Source organism: Alligator sinensis, unplaced genomic scaffold (genome assembly GCF_000455745.1).
Source record: "Alligator sinensis unplaced genomic scaffold, ASM45574v1 scaffold506_1, whole genome shotgun sequence".
Lineage (NCBI taxonomy): Eukaryota > Metazoa > Chordata > Crocodylia > Alligatoridae > Alligator > Alligator sinensis.
In genome coordinates, this window is record NW_005842215.1 from 991,071 (window position 1) to 1,013,399 (window position 22,329).

Sequence of the window (22,329 nt, forward strand, 5' to 3'; positions counted from 1 at the left end):
TGGGCCCTTCTGCCCATGAGGGTGGGTGCGGGGTGCAATAGGGTAAGTTTGGGTGTGTGTACACATGGGTGCCTTGCTCCCACCCTTGTGGGAGGAAGGGCTGGGTGGGGCACAATTTGTTGGTGGGTGACACGGGCCGAATGAAAGTGCATGGCATGCTGGTTTTGGCCTGCAGGCCGTATTTTGCCCGCCCCTGGTCTGAATTGTAAATAAGGGTCTCAGCCTGGTTTTTAGGGAAAGTGAAACAAACCCTAAGAGAGAAGGGCGCGAGACTCAGAGAATGTTACAGACGCTACTGTAATGAGGGGATAGAAGTAGAAAAATGAGAGTCAGAAGTAACAACTGTATCGATAAACAAATGACAAGTTGTCATGATGTGACTTACATGTGCATGTTTCTGTAGACATTTTAAAAACTGGCAAAACACTTAGAAACTATCACTTACAGGAGCATGGATAGTAACATCATTATAACTGATGCAAACTTCTGGGACACAGCTTCTCCTTCCCCTTCAAAAGCAGTTAAAAGATACATTTGTCCATAGCCACAAAGTGACCCTGTTTTAACATCTTGTCCTGGACTTTGTATAGTATAGCTGTGGCCCTGCCTTAAGGAATTCCATGTTTTTTTCATTGCAATAAATTGCATGTCTTTTCAAAAATTGAAATGCATTGATATCCCATTGTCTTGGCAGAATTTTAAAAGTTTATGGTGCAAAATGTAAATATAAATATTTTGAGGCCTGATACTACGCTACTAAAGCTCATAGAAGTCCAGCAGTCGTCCCCCACTTGGTTTAAATGAGAACAAGATTAGGAAATGGGATTATTGTGTAACACTTAATCCAATGCCTAAAATATACCTAATTTAAGATATCTTGAAGTTTTATATTTCAAGTTTTCCCCACCTTTTTGCCTTCAATTAAATGAAGGGGAAACAGAAGAAAATTATTGTTCAGTTTTCTATTGAAAACTGAAATTTCATTTTTAAAGACGATTAAAAGGAATCTCTGAGAATTTTTGAGAAAAAAGTGGACCTCTTCAGTGTATGGTATCAATTTACATGCATTTGCTTCATGTAATGCATTCCATTTCCGCTAAACGCTTTTTCAGTGCAATCTTAATTATGCGGTCTTGGCCTATGCTTCATCACTTGTTTTATACACTACAAATAACAAATAACTATAGCAGACACTCAAAAATTACTATAATATATAGACACACACTGCAACTTTCACTACTTATGGCACTGGAGCAATTTAGATTTTAAGGCTTTACCCTTTCAGACTGGCTTAAAAGGGCAGGGATTGGTTGCATACTATGCATAAGCAGCAAAACTGAAGGAAATGTTGCCACTTTTTAGCAGTGCTTCCCTCTCCCTTCCCCTCCCCCAATACATTTCATGTATATTATGCCAGTTAATGTCCAAAAAGTAATTGTTACACATTTGTTGCTTCTCACTCTATAAACTTATGGATCAAAGTAAACATGCTCTGAAAAGCGGTCGACAAATTTTGGCTAAAAAATGAACCCCAGGACCTGCAGACAGTGATTTAACATCACAACTTTAAGGAGACTTAAGCTGCAAATAACTGCCAAGTCTCCACCGGTAAAGTGCACTGCAACTACTTCTAGCTCAACAGAGAGAGGATGAGGAAATGAAAAAAATGCCAAGAATGAAAGCCATATGACCAAAGGACTACCCAATTTTCTTTCCAGCTTAAATAAAGAAGAGAAGTATTGCCATCTTGGACAACAGTAGATATGTGGTGATGCCTGGAAAACAATGAGGATCAGCTAGAGCCTGAACAGCATGGTTAACATTTTTTAATACTAAAATATACTGTGTACTACAGAAACTTTTCCCTTAAATTCAGCCTGATGTATTTTTTTTTTATTTGCAATATTAAGAGTTGCCTACACCAAGTATTTAAGGAGTCAATCTTGCCGTGTCTCCCTCTTCCCACAACCAAAAAAAATCATGAGACTGGCTTAAAAATCATGAGATTTTAAAAAGAGTTCTGTTTCTTTGCATTTCGGATATTAACATTTTAGAACTCACATTTTCAAGTTTTTCTTTGAAACCCTAAAGTTTAACATTTTTCCACTAGAAATGAAAGCTAAGATTCTGATGTATCCACAATTCTAAGAGCTAAAGCTTTAAGAATATATGTACCAAACATTATAAAACTCAAAATGTCAAGTGTTGGCAAAATTTGTTCCAAAAATGTATAGTAGATCTTAAGCAGGAAGGACCATCTAGTAGATAAGATACTGTATATGGACTGAGGAGATGTAGGTTCATTTCCTGGCTCAACCACAACAGGCTATTCATCATCTGTCTTGAGCCTTCGTTCCTCATCTATATGTTGGAAGTAGTACTTCCCTACCTCACAGACGTGATAAAAGGCCAAGATGCATTCGTGGTTGGGAGACATTAATTTTATGATGAGGGCAAACAGCAGGTTAAATATATCAGCTTGTTAATGGTTGAAAATGTTGCTGAAATCTGGCTTAGCTGACAAATGAAAGAAAATTTGTTGGTCTGGTCATGGTTTCTAGTTCACATCACCAGTACACAACAGATTTTTCCTTCTTCAGGAAAAATCCAGGATTAGTATGCAACATGGGGTACTACAAATCAGGATGGAGATGCAATAGTCAAGTTGTGTGAAGGAAGTCTTTACTACCTCATAGTTGCTGCACACTGTCTAGCTCTAGTTAGTCCCTCATCTCTTTGAGCATCAAATTTATTAAACAAACTTGCTACAACACACGTGTGCAGACTAAGGAGAAGTTTCTTGATCTCAGTAACATTTTTGTTTGGTTTTTTAAACAATCATTGCAAATAAGATTCCCTTCTCTCAACTGCAAAAGGTACCAGTTGCATACTGGATGCATTTCAGTGTTAAGTTTGTAAAGATTGAACATCCTGCAAAATAAATTAGGCAGACATCATCCCTTATTGCATTGAATAGAAAACATTTCAGGTGATGGCACTGTTGCTACTATTATTACAGAAGGAAAATTTAAACGGAAACAGGAATGCTTTCCACATAATTTAGCAACAAACAATGTTTCAAACAAAGGCTTGATTCATATTGCATGAAGACCCCTGAACTTTCCCAAATCCCAATGCCTTTTCTTATACATAATTTTCTCTCACACAGTTCAAGAATATTCTTACATTACACCAGTTCATACAAACATCGGTTTCCTTTGCAATCACAGGCTTATTAAGTTTACTGTGTTCTGCTGCCAGTCCTGTGCTGCACTTGTTGTACCTATTAGCATATTAATATTCAGTGTAAAAAAAGGGGGGTTGGTTAAGGGTGTACCAGGCAAATTTTACTTTAATTTTGCTGCTGTAATTTTACTACCTGTAACAGAGCAGCAATTAAGTCACTAATGCAATTGAATTAGCCAACTGCAAAAAGGAAAAATTAGTATTGCCCATAGATACTATTACCTCCAGGGAGTTTTCTATAAATTGTAAGTGATTTTCTCTAAAACCAAGCAAGTATGCTACTGTCTCTAGATGCACATTGCTAGAAGGTAAAATTTGCTATATAAAATTACCAAGTCTAGTACCCTGCCTCCCGTGGTGATCTATGTCCAATGCTTCAGAGGAAGACAATAAATGAATAATATACCTTTCCAGTTGTGCAATAATGCATGCTGCTGGAGAGTTAGGATGTTCCTGCCAGACAAAACGAACGCAGAACATTAAAACACTGGACAAAGGCAACTTTGTAAGTATCTAGTAGACCTTAAAGAGTTTCTCTTTGTCAATGAGTAGACCAAGACAAATGCACAAACAACCCTGAACAATAATTAAAGCTATATACAGAATTTTAACTTTTCTTAAATAAAAGACATTAATGGACAAGTCACAACAGACATCCCAAATGCTAAGAAGGGAAGGCAAGCAGAACTGAGATACTACAAAAAGAGCTTTAATATTCAACCAACCTGTGAACTCCTTCACAAACCTCTGATGAAATGAAAATTTTAAGACTACAGGAAACTTGCTTCTGTTACTTGGATACCTTTTTCTAGTGGAACAGCCTAAGACTGGTTTCAGATGCAATGACAGCTCTGACAAAGCGAGCCTCACAGACCCCTAAAATGTTACAGAATTTAAAACACACCTTTGGACATCTGAAGCTTTTTTGTCCACAGGATTTCAGAAAAATTAACTGACAGATACACAAGAAGGTGTAGTGTTCATATCCTTTAAGATGATACAAAATAGTCTGCATAAATCAAGCTGACTGAACAAGGAATTACTTGTCTCATACTGGAGGCCACATGAATGAAGACTGAACATACAAATATTTACCTTGAAAGATTAGGCTTACCTGCTAAATGCACATATTAAGAGGTTTTATAAACTGTTATAAATGCCATTTAATGACTACAGGCACAGGGCCAGAATAGTGATAAATTCAAAACTGGCATGTCACTCCAACTCTAATCAGTTAAAGAGGCACTGTGAAAGGTGGCAGTGCTGCTATGCAGCAATTGCTACTACTGTAGAATGAAATAGTGTTATTTAATGAATACTTGCTCTACATTAATTCCCTTTAGTTAAACAAGCACGAGTATTCAGAAAAAAAAATCTATTAGTCTATAAAAGGCGTTAGTGTTAAGAAATGCAAATAAAGTACTTGCATCTTCAATTTTATAAACTTCACAAAAGGTGCAAATGATTTAAACACTTCCCAGGCTCACATAGGCAGGTCAGTACTGTTATGTCTAGTTTTCCTAGAAGTACCATCATCTCGTGGCAGTGCTTTTTGCAAGCTTGACATAGCAGCAGTTCTTTCAATGTCTATCACAGCATACAGCTCTGTGCGCCTGGTTGGAGTTTGTGGAAGTGGAGTGGTAGGAGTTTTTGGAGTCTGAGGGTTGTCGGAGTCACTACCACCTTCCAAGTCAACCTGTATGTAATTGAGCTGCCTGTGTTCTAAGCTTGGACGTCTAATATCAAAGTTAAAGACCGTTGGCGTACAGTCCCGACGTCGTGTTAATTCTATTTTATGAGCACTTGCTGGCACTGTTACATTCTCTGTATTTACATAGTTATGCATGGGATCTAGATTATTGTGGTAGCCATTCAGAGATGGAGTCTTTGGTCCTAAATTATCATCATCTTCTCTACTTAGCTTGCGAGCTTCCCAAACAGGAGGCAAAGATGGCAAGTTTTCATAGTTTAGTAATGCAGTTCTCCTTTGAGCAGAGTTGTTGATATTCTGGGTATCTGAGGTACTTGTTGATGTCAGACGACCTCTCCTGAGCCCTGAGGCACTAGGGATTGATAACCTATTTATATTTTCGTAAACCAATTTGTTACCAGAGGATGTTTCTCTGCGTTCGTCACTGTCGTACCCAGTGTCCCATTCAGTGTTGTTTGAACTGCTACCACTAACTTGGTCTCTTCCAAGTTGCTCCAGTTTTTCTCTCTCCATTAACTGTCTTTGAACAGGAGTTGGTCCTAAAACAAATTTGACTCCTTCAGGCTCCAGAAGAACCTGAGCATCTCTTTCATCGCTACAATTTGGATCTTCTCTTGACTTGCTTGTTTCAGTATTAGAAAGCTTTGATTCCAGTGGGGCATGCACACTTGATCTGTTTTTTCTTTCATCTTGTACACCGGTAGTGTTGACATACGTGTGCACCTGTAAAGGACAAGTTCAAAGGTTAATTACCTTTATTTATTTGTTTGCCTGTTTTAATTTTTTAACGGGTTCAATTCCTTAAAGGCTCTTGACTTCGTATTCTTGGGGTTCAGAGAACAGCAGATTTCTAATGAGGACAACTGTTTGTGAGGAAATGAGTTATGAACATAGAAGTCCTACCTGTCAGATTGTGCTGACTGCACAACTTTTGCTTAAGGATTCTTTTTTATGGTTTGCTGCAGGTGCCCAAAGGTGCCCAGAGTAGGTTATAAGAATCCTTTGTATATCATAAATTATTAATAACTTTGTTTCTATGCTCAATTCGAGCCATTCCACACATGTGTGGCAGGATGCATGATTTTGGAATGAGAGATCAGATCCCAATTTCACCCTACTTGCCAATGCAATCATAATCCTTGGCTCCCCCTGCACCAGCAAGTGGAAAGCCAGGTGCCCAACAATCAAACGATTATCAGCTGGCTCCAGGACGGCATCTAGGTTTGATCAGCTCAGTCAGCTGGCTCAGGAGCACAATGGGACTTCAACTGGTCCCAGTATAGTTTCTTCTGGCTGACAATCAGCTGAGCGTTGGCTGGATTGAGACCACACATGGGGTGGTTGGAGACCCTGGTGCAGTCCTAATCCTGCTACACATTTAATTTAAGATGCAATGGAAACCCACCACAAGCGTCACACATTTTGCGTAATATTTTTGTGGCTGGTTGCCCTTTTTGTACTGCCCAAATGGCAGTAAAGGGCAGCTGGATCACGCTGGAGAATTTGTTCCACAGTAGAAACTGCACCTTCCCTCAGAATTTTCAGTTTAATAATAAGAGGTTACACTGGTATGTTAAAATACTTGGTTCAGACTTAAAAAGGACATAAACTTTAGCAACAAAGGTACTTTGGGAGACACAAATCTGATCTCTTATTAGACCGACTAAAATAGCTGGCAAAATTCTTCTTTGTAAGCTTTCGTGTACAAACACCCTTCATCAGGCTGAGGAAGTGTCTGTGGTTGGTCTGTGCTCTTCCTGGATGGAATAGAATAAAAGCAAGAGGCCAGTATGCCCATCAGTGAAAATGCAAACTGAGGTAGTCAACAGATGAGAAACAGGTGGCAGGGGTGGGGGAGAGAAGGGGAATGTAGACCTGGTGCTAAAAATATAGCTGGTAAATACTAGAGAGGTTACCTGGGGTACCAGATGTTAGGCAGGTTATAATGCACCATAAATCCAATGTCTATATCTAGTCCATTTTTTGTATCCAGTAGGTTGATGAAATGAAGGTCATAGGCTCATCAACAAAAGGTGTTTTGTAAATTCCCTTTGAGGTTTAGAACAGAGATTGGAGAGAGAGAGTGGTTTTCTTCTGAGAAATGTGGCCCCACAGGTAATTGGGTATTCTTGTCTTTGATAGATTTATGGTGCACATTCATTCTGGTACACAGTTGTTGCTTGGTTTCTCCTACATATTTTCCATCAGGTCATTTAGTGCACTGGAATGAGATGTATTACATTTCTGGAGGTGCAAGTGTAAAATCCAGGAACAGTGATGGCTCTGTTGTGGGGTGTAGTTATTGTAGGGGTGGTGGAGATACGTTGGCAGGTTTTACATTCTTATCATGGCATGGTCTGGATACATTTGGTGCATCTTGGGCTGTAGAAGTTTGCTTCTGGTGATGAGGTTGGCAAGGTTCAGTTCTTGTTTAAAGGCTAGGATGGGTGGTTCTAGGAAATCTCTTTAAGAATTGGGTCTTCTAGTATGGCTTGCAACTGTTTGAGGATTTTCCACATAGGTTTCAGGGAGGGATGATATGTCATAACTAGTGGTGTGTGATTCATGGGGGGTTTCTTTCCATACTGCACCAAACCTTCACATGGTATCTGGGTGGCTCTTTTAAAAGTGCAATCTCTCTCTCTGGAAGAATGTTCTTGTTCAGTGAAATCCCTTTTGAGATTTGAGAGGCAATGATCACGCATGTTCTCCTCAGTGCAAATTCAGTGGTATCAGAGGGCTTGGCTGTATATTACAGCTTTCTTGGTGTGTTTAGAGCAACTGCTGGTTCTATGCATCTATGTATGTTGGTCCATAGGTTTCTGGTAGGCATTTACAAAACATCTCCCCTGCCCCCCCACCTGTTTCTCATCCATTGACTGCTTCAATTTGCATTTTCACTGATAGGCATTCTCGCACACTGGCCTCTGGTTTCTATTCTATTCCATCCAGGAAGAGCATAGACCAACTGCAGATGCTTCCTCAACCTGACGAACGCTGTTTGTATTCAAAAGCTTGCAAAGAAGAATTTTGCCAACTATTTTAGTTGGTCTAATTAAAGATATCTGATTTAGCCAAAGAACTTTGCCTGCCAGAGTTCTTTACTGATATACAAAAGGGAACTTGAAATCACAACTGCACTAGTTAGATAAGGGCCTGCAAACCAAAATCAGCTGTGCAGTCCTGCATTACTCGTATAGCACCCACTCACAAAAGAGTTTCCCTGACCATGGGATGGAAAGGAGTTACAGACCCAAGCAGAAGTGGTCCTGGCCAGCCTAGAAGCGGGGGATACTTTTGGTGCGAGGGCACAATGTCGGTATAGAAGTAATCACCCTGAAGGATGAAAACACCCATCTTTCATGCTTTAGAAATGATAGTGACGAATATTACCAACTTAAGCATGAGGCTATGGATAAAGGAGCTGAGCTTTAAGTCAAAGATGCGCTACTATCTCCCATTCCTTTTTGGAATCTAAGCAGTAACTGTTGCTTTGAAATATAGCTTCAATTCAACTTCTTCCCTTGAGTGAAGACAAACTTCCTCTATTACCCCAAGAGCTAATAGGGAGACATCTTATCACTTCAGGGATCCCTTGAGAAAAAACTCACATCCCTCCAACATAGAAAGAACTGTGTCCATGTAACCATGGTTGTCTTCCAAGCTGAAGAGGTCTCCTTGTCAGGCTCTTCCTGGAACTGAAGCTGCAAATAAGCTGCAAAATAGTAGTGCAAACAATTCTCAAGTGTCGCAGGTGATTCTCTGTCCTGGACATCACCAGAGCAGTCTCTATGGAACCAGAAGTTAGTGCTGCATCTTCAATACTAATGCACTGCCAAGCTCTATCATCAGGATCTTCACAGGACTGTGCAAAGTCTGGGAACAGGTGGGATGGGCAAGTGGTGAAAACTGTAGGCTGGCAAAGCTTCAGGATGGGGACCTTTCTCTGGAACCGTCTTAAGGTCTGTGCTTAACACAGGAAGAGGAAAATTGCTTCCTCAACAGGAAGTGGTATCCTACAAGGTTTTGCACCCTTAAAGCTGAGGCTGATTCTGTGGACTTTCCTGAGGAGGCAGACCTGGAGATCCTGGCCTCATGCTCCTTACTAGAACAGGCATTGAGACGCACTTAATATGCCCATCCATTGGGGGCACAGCTTCACTGCAACATGGTCACTGTCTAAATCCTAGAGACTTGGGAGGCACCACAGTGATGGACAAGAAATAGGAGGGAATAAAAACACACTGAGAAGAGGGAAAAGGAAAAATTACAAAGATGTGATATAACAGGGAAGACAGCATCACACAGTAGCCCATGTGGCGTGGGCTAAAGGAAATCCAAGGTCTTCAAGAGAACAGAGATCAGGAAAAATTAGAAAGTTCCAAAAAAAGGTGTGTGTTTAAGGGTTGGGATGGTGAAAACCTGGTTAGGGTAAAAATATAACAGCTAAATTGACAATACTGGGCTTTTCATAAGGCTGTAAACCAAATGCTATCTGAGCTGACTACAGAAAGTTCCATCTTGAGGCAAGGCAATTGAGAGAAACAGAGAAGTTTGAAAGCATGCTTAAGTCCTTTAGGCACTCAGTGTGGTACAGAAAGAGATGTCAGGCACACGTGCTGTACAGATACTGCTACAGCCAAAAGTCTTAGCTAAAGTGTAAGGTGCATGGGCACTCAAAGGACAAGTTATTTTGTCCCAGAGATGCATCCTACAATAGTAACAGCTTAAGATGATACCACATACTGCATTCTAAGATAGCACAACATATGCAGATTATGTATGGATCAGAAAGAGATCTTTCACCCATGGAGAAAGAATCAGGAAAATTAAGTGCAAATATGAATTTAGAGGATTAATATATGAGAAGTAAAATTAATGGTGGACCCAAAATGTTTGAAATAAAAACCATGTACTTACTTGTTCCTCTGCTACAAGCAATGGATGCGTTGATTCTTCACCTACTGAGGGGAGCCGTGCACTTCCTACAGAAGGATGTCTGCTGGAAGGGTGTGAAGAAGCATCTCCAAAGGAGGGATGTCTGGGATATCCATTAGGTAAACTTTGTGCATTGAAACCAGGAGCTGATTTAAGAGAGAGAGAGAGAAATCCATTAGAAAGATGGTACTCACAGTAACTCCATGTGCATGAATTAGATGTCTTCTTTTCTCTTTCTAAAGTGCTTTGTACACTGAATGTTATCAAAATATGTAAATTAACAAATTCCGAACATTTATAAGACCAGGCATCTGCCTGGAAAAAAGGCACCACTCAATTGGAATGGACTCAGTATTTACTTGTGAACAAAATTATTACAAGCAATTTTTCATTCCCACTAAAAGATACTGAGAAGTAGCATCACTGATTTAAAAGGGAGATGGAATTAGAATCAACATGTATTTTCTTAACTTCATTGCAAGCTGTACCATCTGCGCAGGAGAGAAAGAAAGAGGCACCACACACAATGAAAACGTAACATAAAAATGCCATGAACAAGGAATTTTCAAAATTACCTTGTATTGTTTGCCATCATATTTATTATAAAGGTTATCTGAATGAAATGCAAAAGATGCATCAAATTCCAGCCTAAAAATACGGTACGCAAAGTATTGCCTCAAATTATTTAATATGAGAAACAAAAAAAACAAGTCAACTGTTTTTTCCAGAAGATTTTAATCTTTCCTTTCCAAACTGCCAAACTGTTGCAATTTTCTAGGTAACATAGGGATGTCACAAGATATTTCTGTGATGTCTCTAAATACAGAAGCATCTACTTTTGAGCACAATATACTTTTAACCAGTTAGCAGCATGCACACAGACACCCAAATCAAATTTGAAAAGTTAGATGCTGTTACATTCAGAAGTTGTACTCTGATAGAAGAACCATGCTTACTGGTAGGTGTTCGAGGGGTTCTTGGAGCTTCCAACTCAGTTTGATGATAATTCCTTTCTACTACTGGTTCTTCTACTACGTTTATACTATTATTCTGCATGATTTCTTGCAGCATATTAAATAGATCTTCTGCACGAGCACACTTAAAAGCAAAGATTCCTATAAACAAAATAAAAACATTTTAAACCCTTTTGTGAAAACAATCATCTTGGAAAATTAGTACATAAAAACCATAATAACTGAGCAGGACTCTCCTTAATGAATACCTGTTAAAGGAATAAATACGTTAAAGAAATGTTTTGTGCACCAATCAAAACATACAAAATACAGTTATCACCTTTTAAATGTATACCTAGTAACTGAATAAATTTGCAATACAGGAAGGGTGCTAAAACAAAGGGAAAGGCATATGTCATGAAACAGCAATGCCTTTAACTGAATTCTGATAAGAAGTCGACCTGTTATAACAATACAACTTTAGTGTTTCATGGTTATATCTTATCAGTTTTTTAAATCAAGTTATCATGAAAATGCCTGCACAATAGGAAAGAAGGGTTTTGACATAGGGTACTATCCAGGTTCTTAAAGAAGGTTAAGAAGAAGGGCTAGAAGACAGGTTGTATGAAATAGACAGCAAACAAACCAATTTTTCAGTCTTAGGGATAGACAAAATACAAAGTTGGCAGCAATACCTGTATTTTACTTGAGCATTGTGCCACTTTGCCTTCGAACAGCAGAGGGAGCCCAACTTACCATCACCAGCAAAGAGACAACCAGTGAAGTCGCAGCTTTGGGTTATTCTTCCATTGAAAGCATTAAGTTAAAGTTGATATTCTTGTTAAAAGAAGTGCGTGTATGTGCTTTTGCTCTTTAAAATAACTGGGTTACTTCTAAAAATGCTCTTAATCTACAACTACCTATATGTTAATATAATCCTGAAGTGTAATTATGTTCACATATTATATAGGCAACTAGTTATAAGTGAAGTTCATTTTCTGAATGCCACTGAAGTTACAGATCAAAAGTATGGTTGCAGCTTATAGACTGTATTATACTCTCTGTAGTCTAACAGTTCTTCTGTGAAACTTCATACTGAGAACCTCAAAACTGACATTTTGCCCCCTGAATTACAAATGCTTAAGAAAACTTAACAGTGTGTTCTTGAGAAATCCAGTTTGCTTTTCTTTCATCAAAATAAAAATGCTCTACTCCCAAATTAAAATTATTCCAAATATGAACACTTAAGTTGAATACACAGTGAAAAGGGAACCAAAATCAAGACTGCTCCATCGATTTCTCAAATGCTTTCAAAGCTAAAATCATACTGTGATTAGGTCAAACTATCAAAAACAAATGTTCTCCATTCAAACCTTCCCCCTGCCCCAAATTCTCTTCCCTAAGATAAGTTAGCGAAATAGTCAAAGTTTGTCCATGATTATTTCTATAACCAGCACAGAAACCATCCTAGTTTTGAAATACCTTTGAATTCAGAGGGACAAAGAATCTGACTATACCATCTTGGATTTTAGGAATTGGGGGAAAAGATAGGAGACAGTACTTTGCACCGTACGCCCTAATGTCTAACATAAGCAGTTTAAGTTTCTTTAGGTGCAGTGCTGTACAGAAAAGAGACAGCATAGAACAAGTATTTTCTGTCCCCCCACTTCCATTTTCCTGATATTCCCTGCCTCTTATATTAGGTAAGGAAGGTAAAAAGCAGTTGCTGTTGCATACACTGCAGGCTTAATAACTCGCCTTCAAACTGTAATTTTTGCAGATGCACAATTAGACTTTAGGAAAATGCTTTAGTGCTGGTCATTCACCAAAGGAAAAATAACCTTGAAATCAGTACTTCCAGTTGAATTTCATCAGTATCGTAATACATTTAAAAAATATTAAGGGAAAAACTGAACAAGCAAAATCATTTTTAAAACTGTGTCTTCTTTAAAAGAAGTCCTATTCATTTCCCCCTAGAATTCTTATTTTTCAACAAAGGAAGAATACAGCATGAAGCACACTGTAACATTTACAAAAAATTAAGTTCTTAATTACTATTTATATGCATGTATACGTTTAGTGCCAGCCAACCTGGTTAAAAATGACCACCAAACTAACCATAGGGGAGCTGAATTTAAATGACTGAAAGCCATTCCCCAAAATGCTTTATATTGTACGAGAGCTGTTTTATATTTAAAACTTTTGACTTCTAGAAATACGTTTGGTGCTTACATTTGTTAGGTTGCAACTTTTAAAAATACGGGGTAAACAAATTACTTATTAATTTCCAAAAAACAAAACAAAGTAAACCTAGCTTTATTTATCTTTTTAATTGTTCATTTCTCTCAATTCTTACAATGACGACCAAATTGAAGGTAAATCAGTTTTTCTTCTGTGAGGGTCAGATTTGCTCTCATGTTTTTAGCATGGCAGTGTTTAGGGTGCACATGCTGAAGAAAAATACTTGTTTAAAACAATGATTCTCATCTCTGTACATTGGAGTTGCATTGTGCAAATATACTGTTTACACATTATCAATATCAATCACAAAAAAGTGAGGACACACAGCTCAGCAAGGTCAAAAGCACAGTACAAGATGAACAATGGATAACTACAATTACTTTTACATTAAAAAAAACACTTTTTAAAGTCAAGTTAATTAACACATCAAGCCAGATCCTTGGTCCTAGTCTGGCAGCTTCAGCTGTACTGAAGGGAAAGCTCACATCTCTTGAAACAGTGGGTGCATTTATATGTGCACTTTACTGTGGAGTAGATTAATTAACTCTGCAGTAAAGCATCACACTTTATACATGCAGTGGTATTAGGGCACAGTAAACTAATTACCTCCACCATAAGATAGTACTTTCCCCAACAGTACTGTTTTATGGTGGAATACTTTACTGTGTCAAAATGCACACGCAGATGCTGATCAGGGCTGTATGATGCACCTGGTCAGTCCACCAAGCCAGGTACTTGTGCTGCCCTGGCTCAAACTGCTGCTGTTTACTCCAGCTCGAACCACTCCAGAGTTTATTGTGTCACATTAACTGCATGTGTAGATGTACCCAAAGTAAGCCCATTTCTTGCATCCCTGCTCTGGAGGGATGCACATGGGCAGGGAAGGGCAGGAGGAAGCAGGGGCAGGAAGGAAAACCAAGGAACAACATAGTACTTGGCCCAGGCCTTGGCCAGTGTTGGTGTCCCTTTAGTGCTGTGGTTTTCAATCTTTTTTAGGCTCTCAGCACCCTTCCTTAACGCCTTTGAATTGAGCAGCATTCTATTTCAATAACTAATTTATTTACTGCAGCAGTTATCTCGAGGCACAGGGGTGTACATGGGGTGGGGGGGAAGGAACAAGTACTTAGCTCCTCACAAAGCAGCAGGGCAGGGACAATCATGTGCTTACCTCCTTGAACTGGAGGCCAGCATGATTAAGCCTGCACTTAGCTCCTCACACATGGGAGGGGGGAGGAGTGAGCATTTAGCTCCCAACACAGGGGCCAGCAGGGACAAGCATGAGCTTACCTCCTTGCACTGGAGCTAGGCAGAAAGGAGCCTAAATTTACCTGGCATAAGGGCTGGGCACAGAAGAGCGACAGCTTAATCTCCTTGCACCCTGCGGCACCCTCAAAAACATTTTTTGCAGCAACCCTATTGAGAACCACTACCATAGTGACTGGTGCAGTGAATGTAATTTAGAACCATCCATAGATCCTTTCACAGAAAGCCAATTTGACCCTGCCAAATCAGCTCAGGATTTGGAGAATGGAAAGGTAGCCAGAGCTGTCTTTTTATTTCAGCTGCACAGACAATTAACTCAGTGAAACCAAAAACCAAGTTCTTTCCATTTAAAACGTGATGATAACGGAATATATGTCACTGGTGTTTGACTTTTGTTTTAAAAATTAAATAAAAATAAGGTATTTGTAGTGCCTGGTGGGGGGAAGGGGGGGAATGTATGTTTTAAATACCATGCTTAAAATGAGTACCTGATTATACAAACACTTAGATCTGTTCTTTCTTTTTCCATTTACCTGTCTTCATAACAGTTGTATGATTTAGTGATTGAATTCAATAATAAAGTAATTTTTGTTAGTTCTTAAGATATTTGATATGGCTTCTGAGACCTCCATGTCACAGGTTTTCTCCTCCAAAACAGCAAAATTCCAGGCCACCACTCCAGAGTCAGGAGAGCTGGATAGATCCCTCAACAGAACTCATCAAAACAGTTCCTAAATTTAGGAGTGGTATCAACATATGTAAACCTAAAGTACCTCAAGTCTGACTACTCCAGGAACCAGAAGTTTCCCAGTGTTCTCATTTTACATATGGGAGACAATTGGTTATGAGGCAACTAAGTATACTCTACTTAAAGTGTAGCCATTTACCAGAACATCTTGTAAAGGGCATTTACTTTTTCTACACATACCCATTGTGCCCCACCCCAAGAATCTACACACGTGGTTCAAAGAAAACAAACCAAATCCCACATAAATTATTTTACAGTCCTGCTCTTAGGAAGGCAAACCTGAGCAAGCTGAATTTAATTTGCTTTTCCCATCTATAGTCTACATACCTTGTCCAGTCTGACATCGTCGACCACTTTCAAAAGAGAAGAGATTTGAATCATAGCCATAGCGACGGAGACAGAGGTAGTGCCATTTTACAGAGTCACGTTTACGGGTGTATAAAATTAGTTCTGTATCTGTAAGTTCCATTATGCCAGAACCCAGTTCATTACCATCATCATCCACATTAATGACCTATAAAAAAAAAATTTTTTTTTGAGTACCTATACTAATACCTTCTTGCGTTATTATTCTTATACCACATCTCAGAAAACAAAACATGTTTATAAGAGCAAGTCAAAAAGTTCTAATTCTTTAGAAGATTATTTTCCCCCTTAAAATAACCCAAGAAGCGCGTGTTTAAAAGCCATGGGAGACAGGGGAGGATGAACCCTTCTTTAACTTGACTGACAGGAGAAATTTGAGCCTGAAATGGTCTATTGAATAAATTAGGACTGCATTTGTAACATACATAACTTAAATAAATAAATACTACATAACTCTCTTCCCTTCTATCACTGTATCCTTTGAGGATCCCTCTTTATCCCCAATGTAACTTGGGCACTGTCAACATTTATTCCCCTAGAACAGCACTTCTCAACCTTGTTAGACTTAAGGTCTCTGCATTAGACTTAAAGCACTCCTTGGAATATGACAGCTCTCACTTTTCACTCATTTTTTTACTGAAGTAATAGAGCAATTCTTCTGTTGCTCTGTTACTCAGAAAGACCAAAACAAGTCAGAATGTTTTTAAACATTATGAATTCTGATTTGAAATCTCTGGATTTACTTTGTGAATGAATCATGGTTGCATACCTAACAACGATAACATTGTGTGACACCCCACAGCACCCTGGTTGAGAATCACTGCCTAAGTAATACTTCCACTTTTAGGGCATATTTACTCACTCTGGGGATAGGGATGGGAGTGGAGATGGGTGGCTCTTTAATAAGAGCAGCTCTCAGGGGGCCACTCCAATTAAAGTGCCTGCAGTGTCTTGTGTATTCAGAATCCAGCACTTCAAAATGGATTGCTAATTGTTTGAATAGCACGATTAATTGAGTCTGCTCCGACAAACTGTAGTTGGAGCAGAAGTACCTTATGTCTACAGGCACCCTCAGTGTCTTTTGTCCTTTAGTTCTTATGCAATAGATTCGTGATATCTATTCTATGGTATTTATTATTTCTGCTCATTAGAGAGGCACTCTCATATTAAAATCTGATCTATATTAAAAGAGTTAGTATTAATTTAATCTGCTTTGAGGTCCAGGCCAATTTTGGGGGGCTAAGTGAGAGATCTATACAAACAATAAAAGAACTACCTCTATGGGCAAAGAGAGAAAAACTCCACGCAAAATAAACCAAGAGCTAAATTAAGAAAACTTTTGATCTTTCTTTAAAGATGAACCTGTAACAACAGTTTTCAAAAGATTCCAGACATTAAAACGATATTAAAATTCACAGCATCTTTTTAAGTTGATTGCAAGAGTAAGCGATCAATCATGGTGAAAGAGCTGCATTCTGCTCCAGTATCAAGATTTATCTGCACTTACTGGGTTCTGCTGGTTGACTGCAGCCATCACTGCCAACTTGTCTGAGAATGCAGACATACTTATTTCCAGCAGCTGCACACATTTTCACTGCAGCAGAAGCATTGCTAGACTGCAAAGTGCACCCTGTGAAAGCACCAACTGCCAAAGAGACTGCTTAAGACAGCAGGGCATGCAGGAGTATACACACATCTGCTGACAGCAGGATGGTGGTAGAAGCTCACTCTCTCTCATGCGACTTTCCTGCTGTAGAGGATCTTTGAGTGCGGATGCATTAAAGGTCTGACTAGGCTGGAAAGCCAAAATTGACTCCTGTGTGGCTGTGCAAAGCCAAGCTACCAAAGTCAAAGGAATTAACGGTAGTATCATACAAAAAGGGACCTCCAGAGGTCACCTAGTCCAGGGATCAGCAAACTTCACCCCAGGGACTGGACCCAGGCCACAATAAGTCCCACCTGGCACAGGGAAATTAGTCTCACAGCTGTGCTTTGCCACACTGCCCCTTCACATTGCAGTGATCCCCTCTGCTGCAGAGATCACTGCCTGCAGCATCTGAACTCAGAGTGAGTGGAGGGCAGGGCAGACACTTTCGGCCTGCACTGAGGGCTGGGTCAAACTCTAGACCCTGCCAGCAAAAGGCTAGCAACTAGTGATCTAAACCAACCCTCTGCCTGAGGCAGGACCATCCCTATCCAAACCATCCCATACAAAACCTTGTCTAACCTATTATTAAAACTACAGTCAATCCTAACACACACGTCACAGCACCCAAATTCAATGCATGCATAAATATTTACGAACTTAAAACACCTAGAAATTCTTTGAATGTGATGAGTCATGAAAATATAACAACGTACAGCAAGTGATTCCCCAAAAGCTACATTGTACATTGATATGGATCTTTTGTTTAAATAATGATATATTTTTTAGGTTGTGTAAGACAGGGCTTTTTACCCTACTGAAAGGCCAAAGGTTTATGAATCTCCACTGTAACTGAAAACCAGGCCTGATAAGGGACTCCCCCAAAGGGTTGTCTAGTCATACATACTGGTGAGTCTGATAGCTTCATTTGTGTGCTTTGCGCACATTTCTCACTCAAAGTTTTATCTCTGGGTCTTGTTTTTCTAGGGTAAAAAAACCCAACAAAACCGTCTACACACCATATAAAGTCAATGGCTTACCTTAAACTTGTTTCGATGGTTATCTGGGACAGTTTCTTTATCTGGACAGCTACAACAGCTACCCATGACTTCTTTAAAAGACCATGTGATCTCTGAAGTTAAAAAAAAAAAGATAAATTTACTTGGGGGAAGGAAACATTACAATACCTACTAACTCTAGGTATTTCAGTAGCATGATAATTAAACAGATTTGGTTGTAGGATTACAAATCTTTATGATTCATTTTGCAGCAGTCAAGTTATTGAAAAATGGTAAAGGCTACTTTTCACATTTTTAAATATTTATTTCCTTAAGATTTTACTCCAAGAAAATTCTCCTCTTACAAATCATTGGCTACCAAAAGTTACATTTGTGGTAGCTTCCAAATAGATCTATTCAAGTTATGAACTAGAATCCAGTAGTAACACTTGGAAAAATAGCTCTTGGGCAAGATCCTCACCCCTTCTCCAACCCTTTTACACCAGGTAGAAGGGTGATGAAGATCATTCATGCCACTAAGTCCCAGCTCTGGGACATGCGCCACAACACACACACAGTGAAAGATGGCCTTAATGACGTCCTAACAGAAGCTGGTTGTAGGGGGATTAGTAGGGCAACATCGTAGCCCTGAAGATAGTTCTAGAAGACTGCCTTAACTTAGATTCCAAGCAGAAGTTACATCAGAGATCTTTCTAGCCCTAAAGGATCCTAGTATTGGGAATACTTGTGAAATTACAGCACAGCATCTCATCCTTTTTATTTTAAAAACAAATAAATACATAAAAATAGCTATTTAATAGGGGTGTGCGAAGCGGGCCCTATTTGATTCGGATTCAGCCTGAATCAGGGACAGTGATTTGATCCATTCATTCGGATCACTGTCCCCGATTCAATTCAGCCAAATCTGAAAAGTTGATGCTGATTCAGAGAATCAGCGATTCAGACAGACACAGCTTTCATAGTTGGTAGGGTCGGAAGGGACCTGAGCAGATCTTCAAGTCCGACTCCCTGCCAAGCCTTAAGTATTTTTTTCTACATACCTCAAGGTACCAGCGCAGCTCGTGAACGCTGTGATGCTGGGGCGCATGGAGCACCCCACTGTGATGCTGGAGCGCATGGAGTGCCCCACAGGAGTGCAGGGGGGCCCTCCACGTGCTTGGCAGCAAACCCGGAATTGGACCAGAAGTACTTCTGGTCCAGTGCCAGGTCCGCTGGGGAGCATGCGCCCCCCCACCCCCCTCGGCTCAGCAGTCGGCCATGGGGGGGGACCCCAGGTGCCCCACCAGATCCAGGAGGCACCAGCCGCTGAGCCGGGGGGCTGCAGGGGAGCCACCCCAGCGTGCTACCCAGCAGACCTGAAAGTGGACCGGATGTGCTTCTGGGCCACTTCCGGGTCTGCTGCCGAGCACGCTGGGCAGCTCCCCGCGCTTGTGGGACACTCCATGCGCCCCAACATCGCAGCATTCATGAGCCACCTGCTACCTAGAAGTTTGTAGAAAAAACGTTTAAAGCTGCATCTGTGTCCGAATCACCTAATCTTTCTGATTTGATCCGGAGAAATTAAAGGGTCTCCCAATTTGATTTGGATTCGCAGATTCGGCCACAAAATCTGCTTAGTATCCAACTGAGTCCATAGAACTGAAAAGGATAATTTAACAGGAAGCCTTTTGACAGAAATAAATTTAACAAGTCAGACAATTTGGGAAGTACAGAGAGGAGCCACCAGTCAAAAACACATACTTCTCTCTGGTCTCACTAATGGTTACAATTTAAAGCAATTTTACTCAAACTAAAAGAATGACTGCATTTTTGTTATTGTTCTGAAGAGAAAGACGTATTGTTTTCTTTCAAATGATAAAGAGGAAACTTGGATTCTCTTTTGGTCAATCCAGTTAATTCTTACTATTAAACTGTTGGCCAGACAGTCCTCTTACCTTTTTCAATCTCTCTCACTCCTCCACCCCTCCCATATCCCACTTTTACTAGAGCAGGGGTGTCAATATCCCATGCTGGATCTGGACTCTGGGGTTCTTCATGGGTCAGGTCCAGCCTGGGGCAGTAGCAGATATGACACAGGGTATGAGGCAACAACAGATCTGGCTCAAGGAACAGAGCATGGGGCATCATCAACAGGTCTAGTAGTGAAGGCAGTAGGGCAAGTGCATGGGCCAAACAGCTGCTTGCTACAGTGGTAGAGAGAGGCCCAATCCCCCATCCTGCCAGCAGAGGGGATCTAGCCAAGTTTTTTTTTTTCTTTTTAAACTTCCTGCCTTTAAAAGCCCCACCATAAAAACTCCCCCTGTACAGTTATGGTTCAGGTCTGTTTCCCTCTAGTCCAATGGTTGGCAATGTTTTCCAGCAGCGAGCTAGAATGGTCCATCTCTGATCCAAGGTGGGCCAATGCCATGGTACTAGAACCCAGCTGCCATCATGCCTCCTTCTTGCCCCCTGGCTGCAGCATAGCATGGGAAGGCTCCCATCACCCAGCCATGGTTTAGTGCAGGCTAAAGTCTTGCTACTGAATGCCAAAGTCCAGCTCTGCAGGTTAGATCCAATGACTCCAAGGGCTGGATCCAGCCTACAGGCATAGGTTGCCAACTTCTGCGCTAGTCCATTGACGGTGTTCCTCATTTATTCTGATAAAATATTGTTTAAAGCAGAAGTGGCAACAAGGAGCTGTAGAACATTAAAGTTAATATGCATAAACACATTTGTAGACAAGGTTCTCAAACTGTGGTCTGCAGCACTTCTACAGTTATAAAGTGGAAAACTCTGGTAGTATTCAAGAAGAGATAGCTGTGGTTGGATAAAGCTCAGTCTTGGGACATCCAGCAATATTTGCTCAAGCTGAAGACAGAACTAAGCAGCAGCATGCATTGATGAATTCACAGTATTTCTTTGGTGCAAACATAATTATAATCCAATGTGATAGCTTGGGGGTTGAAAACCTACAGACCCTTGGGTTGGATCTGAATTGCCAAAAGATTTAATCCAGCCCACAAAGTCAGCAGGATCAGTGGCAATTTAGCGGTGGTGAAACCAATGACAGCAATAATGGACAGATTATAAGTGGTGGCCCACCTTTGGGCCGAGCTCCATTAACTTAGCTCACCACACCTAAAAGGTTGCTGAATCTTGCGTTAGACTGTTCAGAACTGGGGTGCCAGCAAACTTGGAAGACAAAATCAAATTGTAAAGCAACTCAGGAAAATTAACAAGAGACCCAGCAGTTAAAATTTGACATGACATCTCAAGAAGAGATAATAAACAGATACACAAACCAGAAGAAAAGGAATGTAATCAAGTAAACAGAAGATTTTTTTCTTTCCTCCTTAATATCCTGCGATTACTGCTTTACGTAACCATGCACTACAAAGATGCTTCGGGGAATGTATGGCACCAAAGTGAGAAAAGGATAGGCAGAAGATATGGCAGAAGTCAGAGAACTGGTGAAACTAAATTGAATTCACTCACCTAGATTTGGCCATTAATATTCCTAGCCTCTGTTGCAGCATCAGGACTTCTGTCATACTTCAAAATGTCATGCTGTCTCTTCACATGAGCAACCACTGGATCTAAAACTGAAAATGAGAAAAAATAATACTTGGCATGTCTTTCTTATACTCTTCTTTTTCAGACACTGACACACATTAGTGTACACACACACACACACACACACACACACACACACACACACAGGCAACACTGTATTTGCAGATGGTTTTATTTTAGAGGTAGTATAAATTTTCATTCAGAGTTTTGTATACTGGCCCAAACAATTTTCAAGATTTTATAGGTGTCATGACCTTGTGGATGTTTATAGGAAGCTACTTGCAAGTGAAAGAGGACATACTGGAAAAAGCCCAAATCTGCTGGTTTAAGAAGTTATCAAGTGGACAATGGAGGCTGGCATCATTAATCAGCTGGAGACAGGATCCAATTTCAAGAATGAATCAAAGAAGGCTGGGGCAAACCACAAAGGACCTTGAAAGTGAAGACAAGCAGGTTATGATTAATATGTCAATGAAGGGGGAACAAGCAGAAGGAATACACTGATATTATCCTAAATATTCTCTAGGATAAGATTTATTTTTGTTGTCCTGTGCAGGCATTCCACTTGTCTCATAAAAGCTGGGGAATCAAGGAGCTGTACACTTGGTGCCTTTCCCTCCATCTAGGTAGATGGAAAGTGGAAAGAG

The 22,329-nt window shown here is 40.1% G+C and overlaps 1 protein-coding gene across 11 annotated transcripts in view; it reads right to left on the reverse strand.

The window, feature by feature from the left end:
* Positions 1-237: 237 nt before the first annotated feature.
* Positions 238-22,329, reverse strand: part of FRS2 (fibroblast growth factor receptor substrate 2) — an 88,228-nt gene continuing 66,136 nt past the window's right edge. For 8 of the 11 annotated variants that reach the window (XM_025207987.1, XM_025207986.1, XM_014521475.2 and 5 more), the window contains 6 exons: positions 21,605-21,711; positions 18,152-18,243; positions 15,428-15,614; positions 10,852-11,010; positions 9,878-10,041; positions 238-5,680 (listed from right to left, as the gene is read on the reverse strand). In XM_025207987.1, coding sequence (XP_025063772.1) covers positions 4,730-5,680; positions 9,878-10,041; positions 10,852-11,010; positions 15,428-15,614; positions 18,152-18,217 — 1,527 coding nt within the window. In that variant the 5' untranslated portion in view covers positions 18,218-18,243; positions 21,605-21,711 and the 3' untranslated portion in view covers positions 238-4,729. Of the gene's footprint in view, positions 5,681-9,877; positions 10,042-10,851; positions 11,011-15,427; positions 15,615-18,151; positions 18,244-21,604; positions 21,712-21,983; positions 22,115-22,329 lie in introns of all 11 variants that reach the window. The other 3 variants (XM_014521473.2, XM_025207982.1, XM_006026958.3) reach the window with 1 other exon arrangement.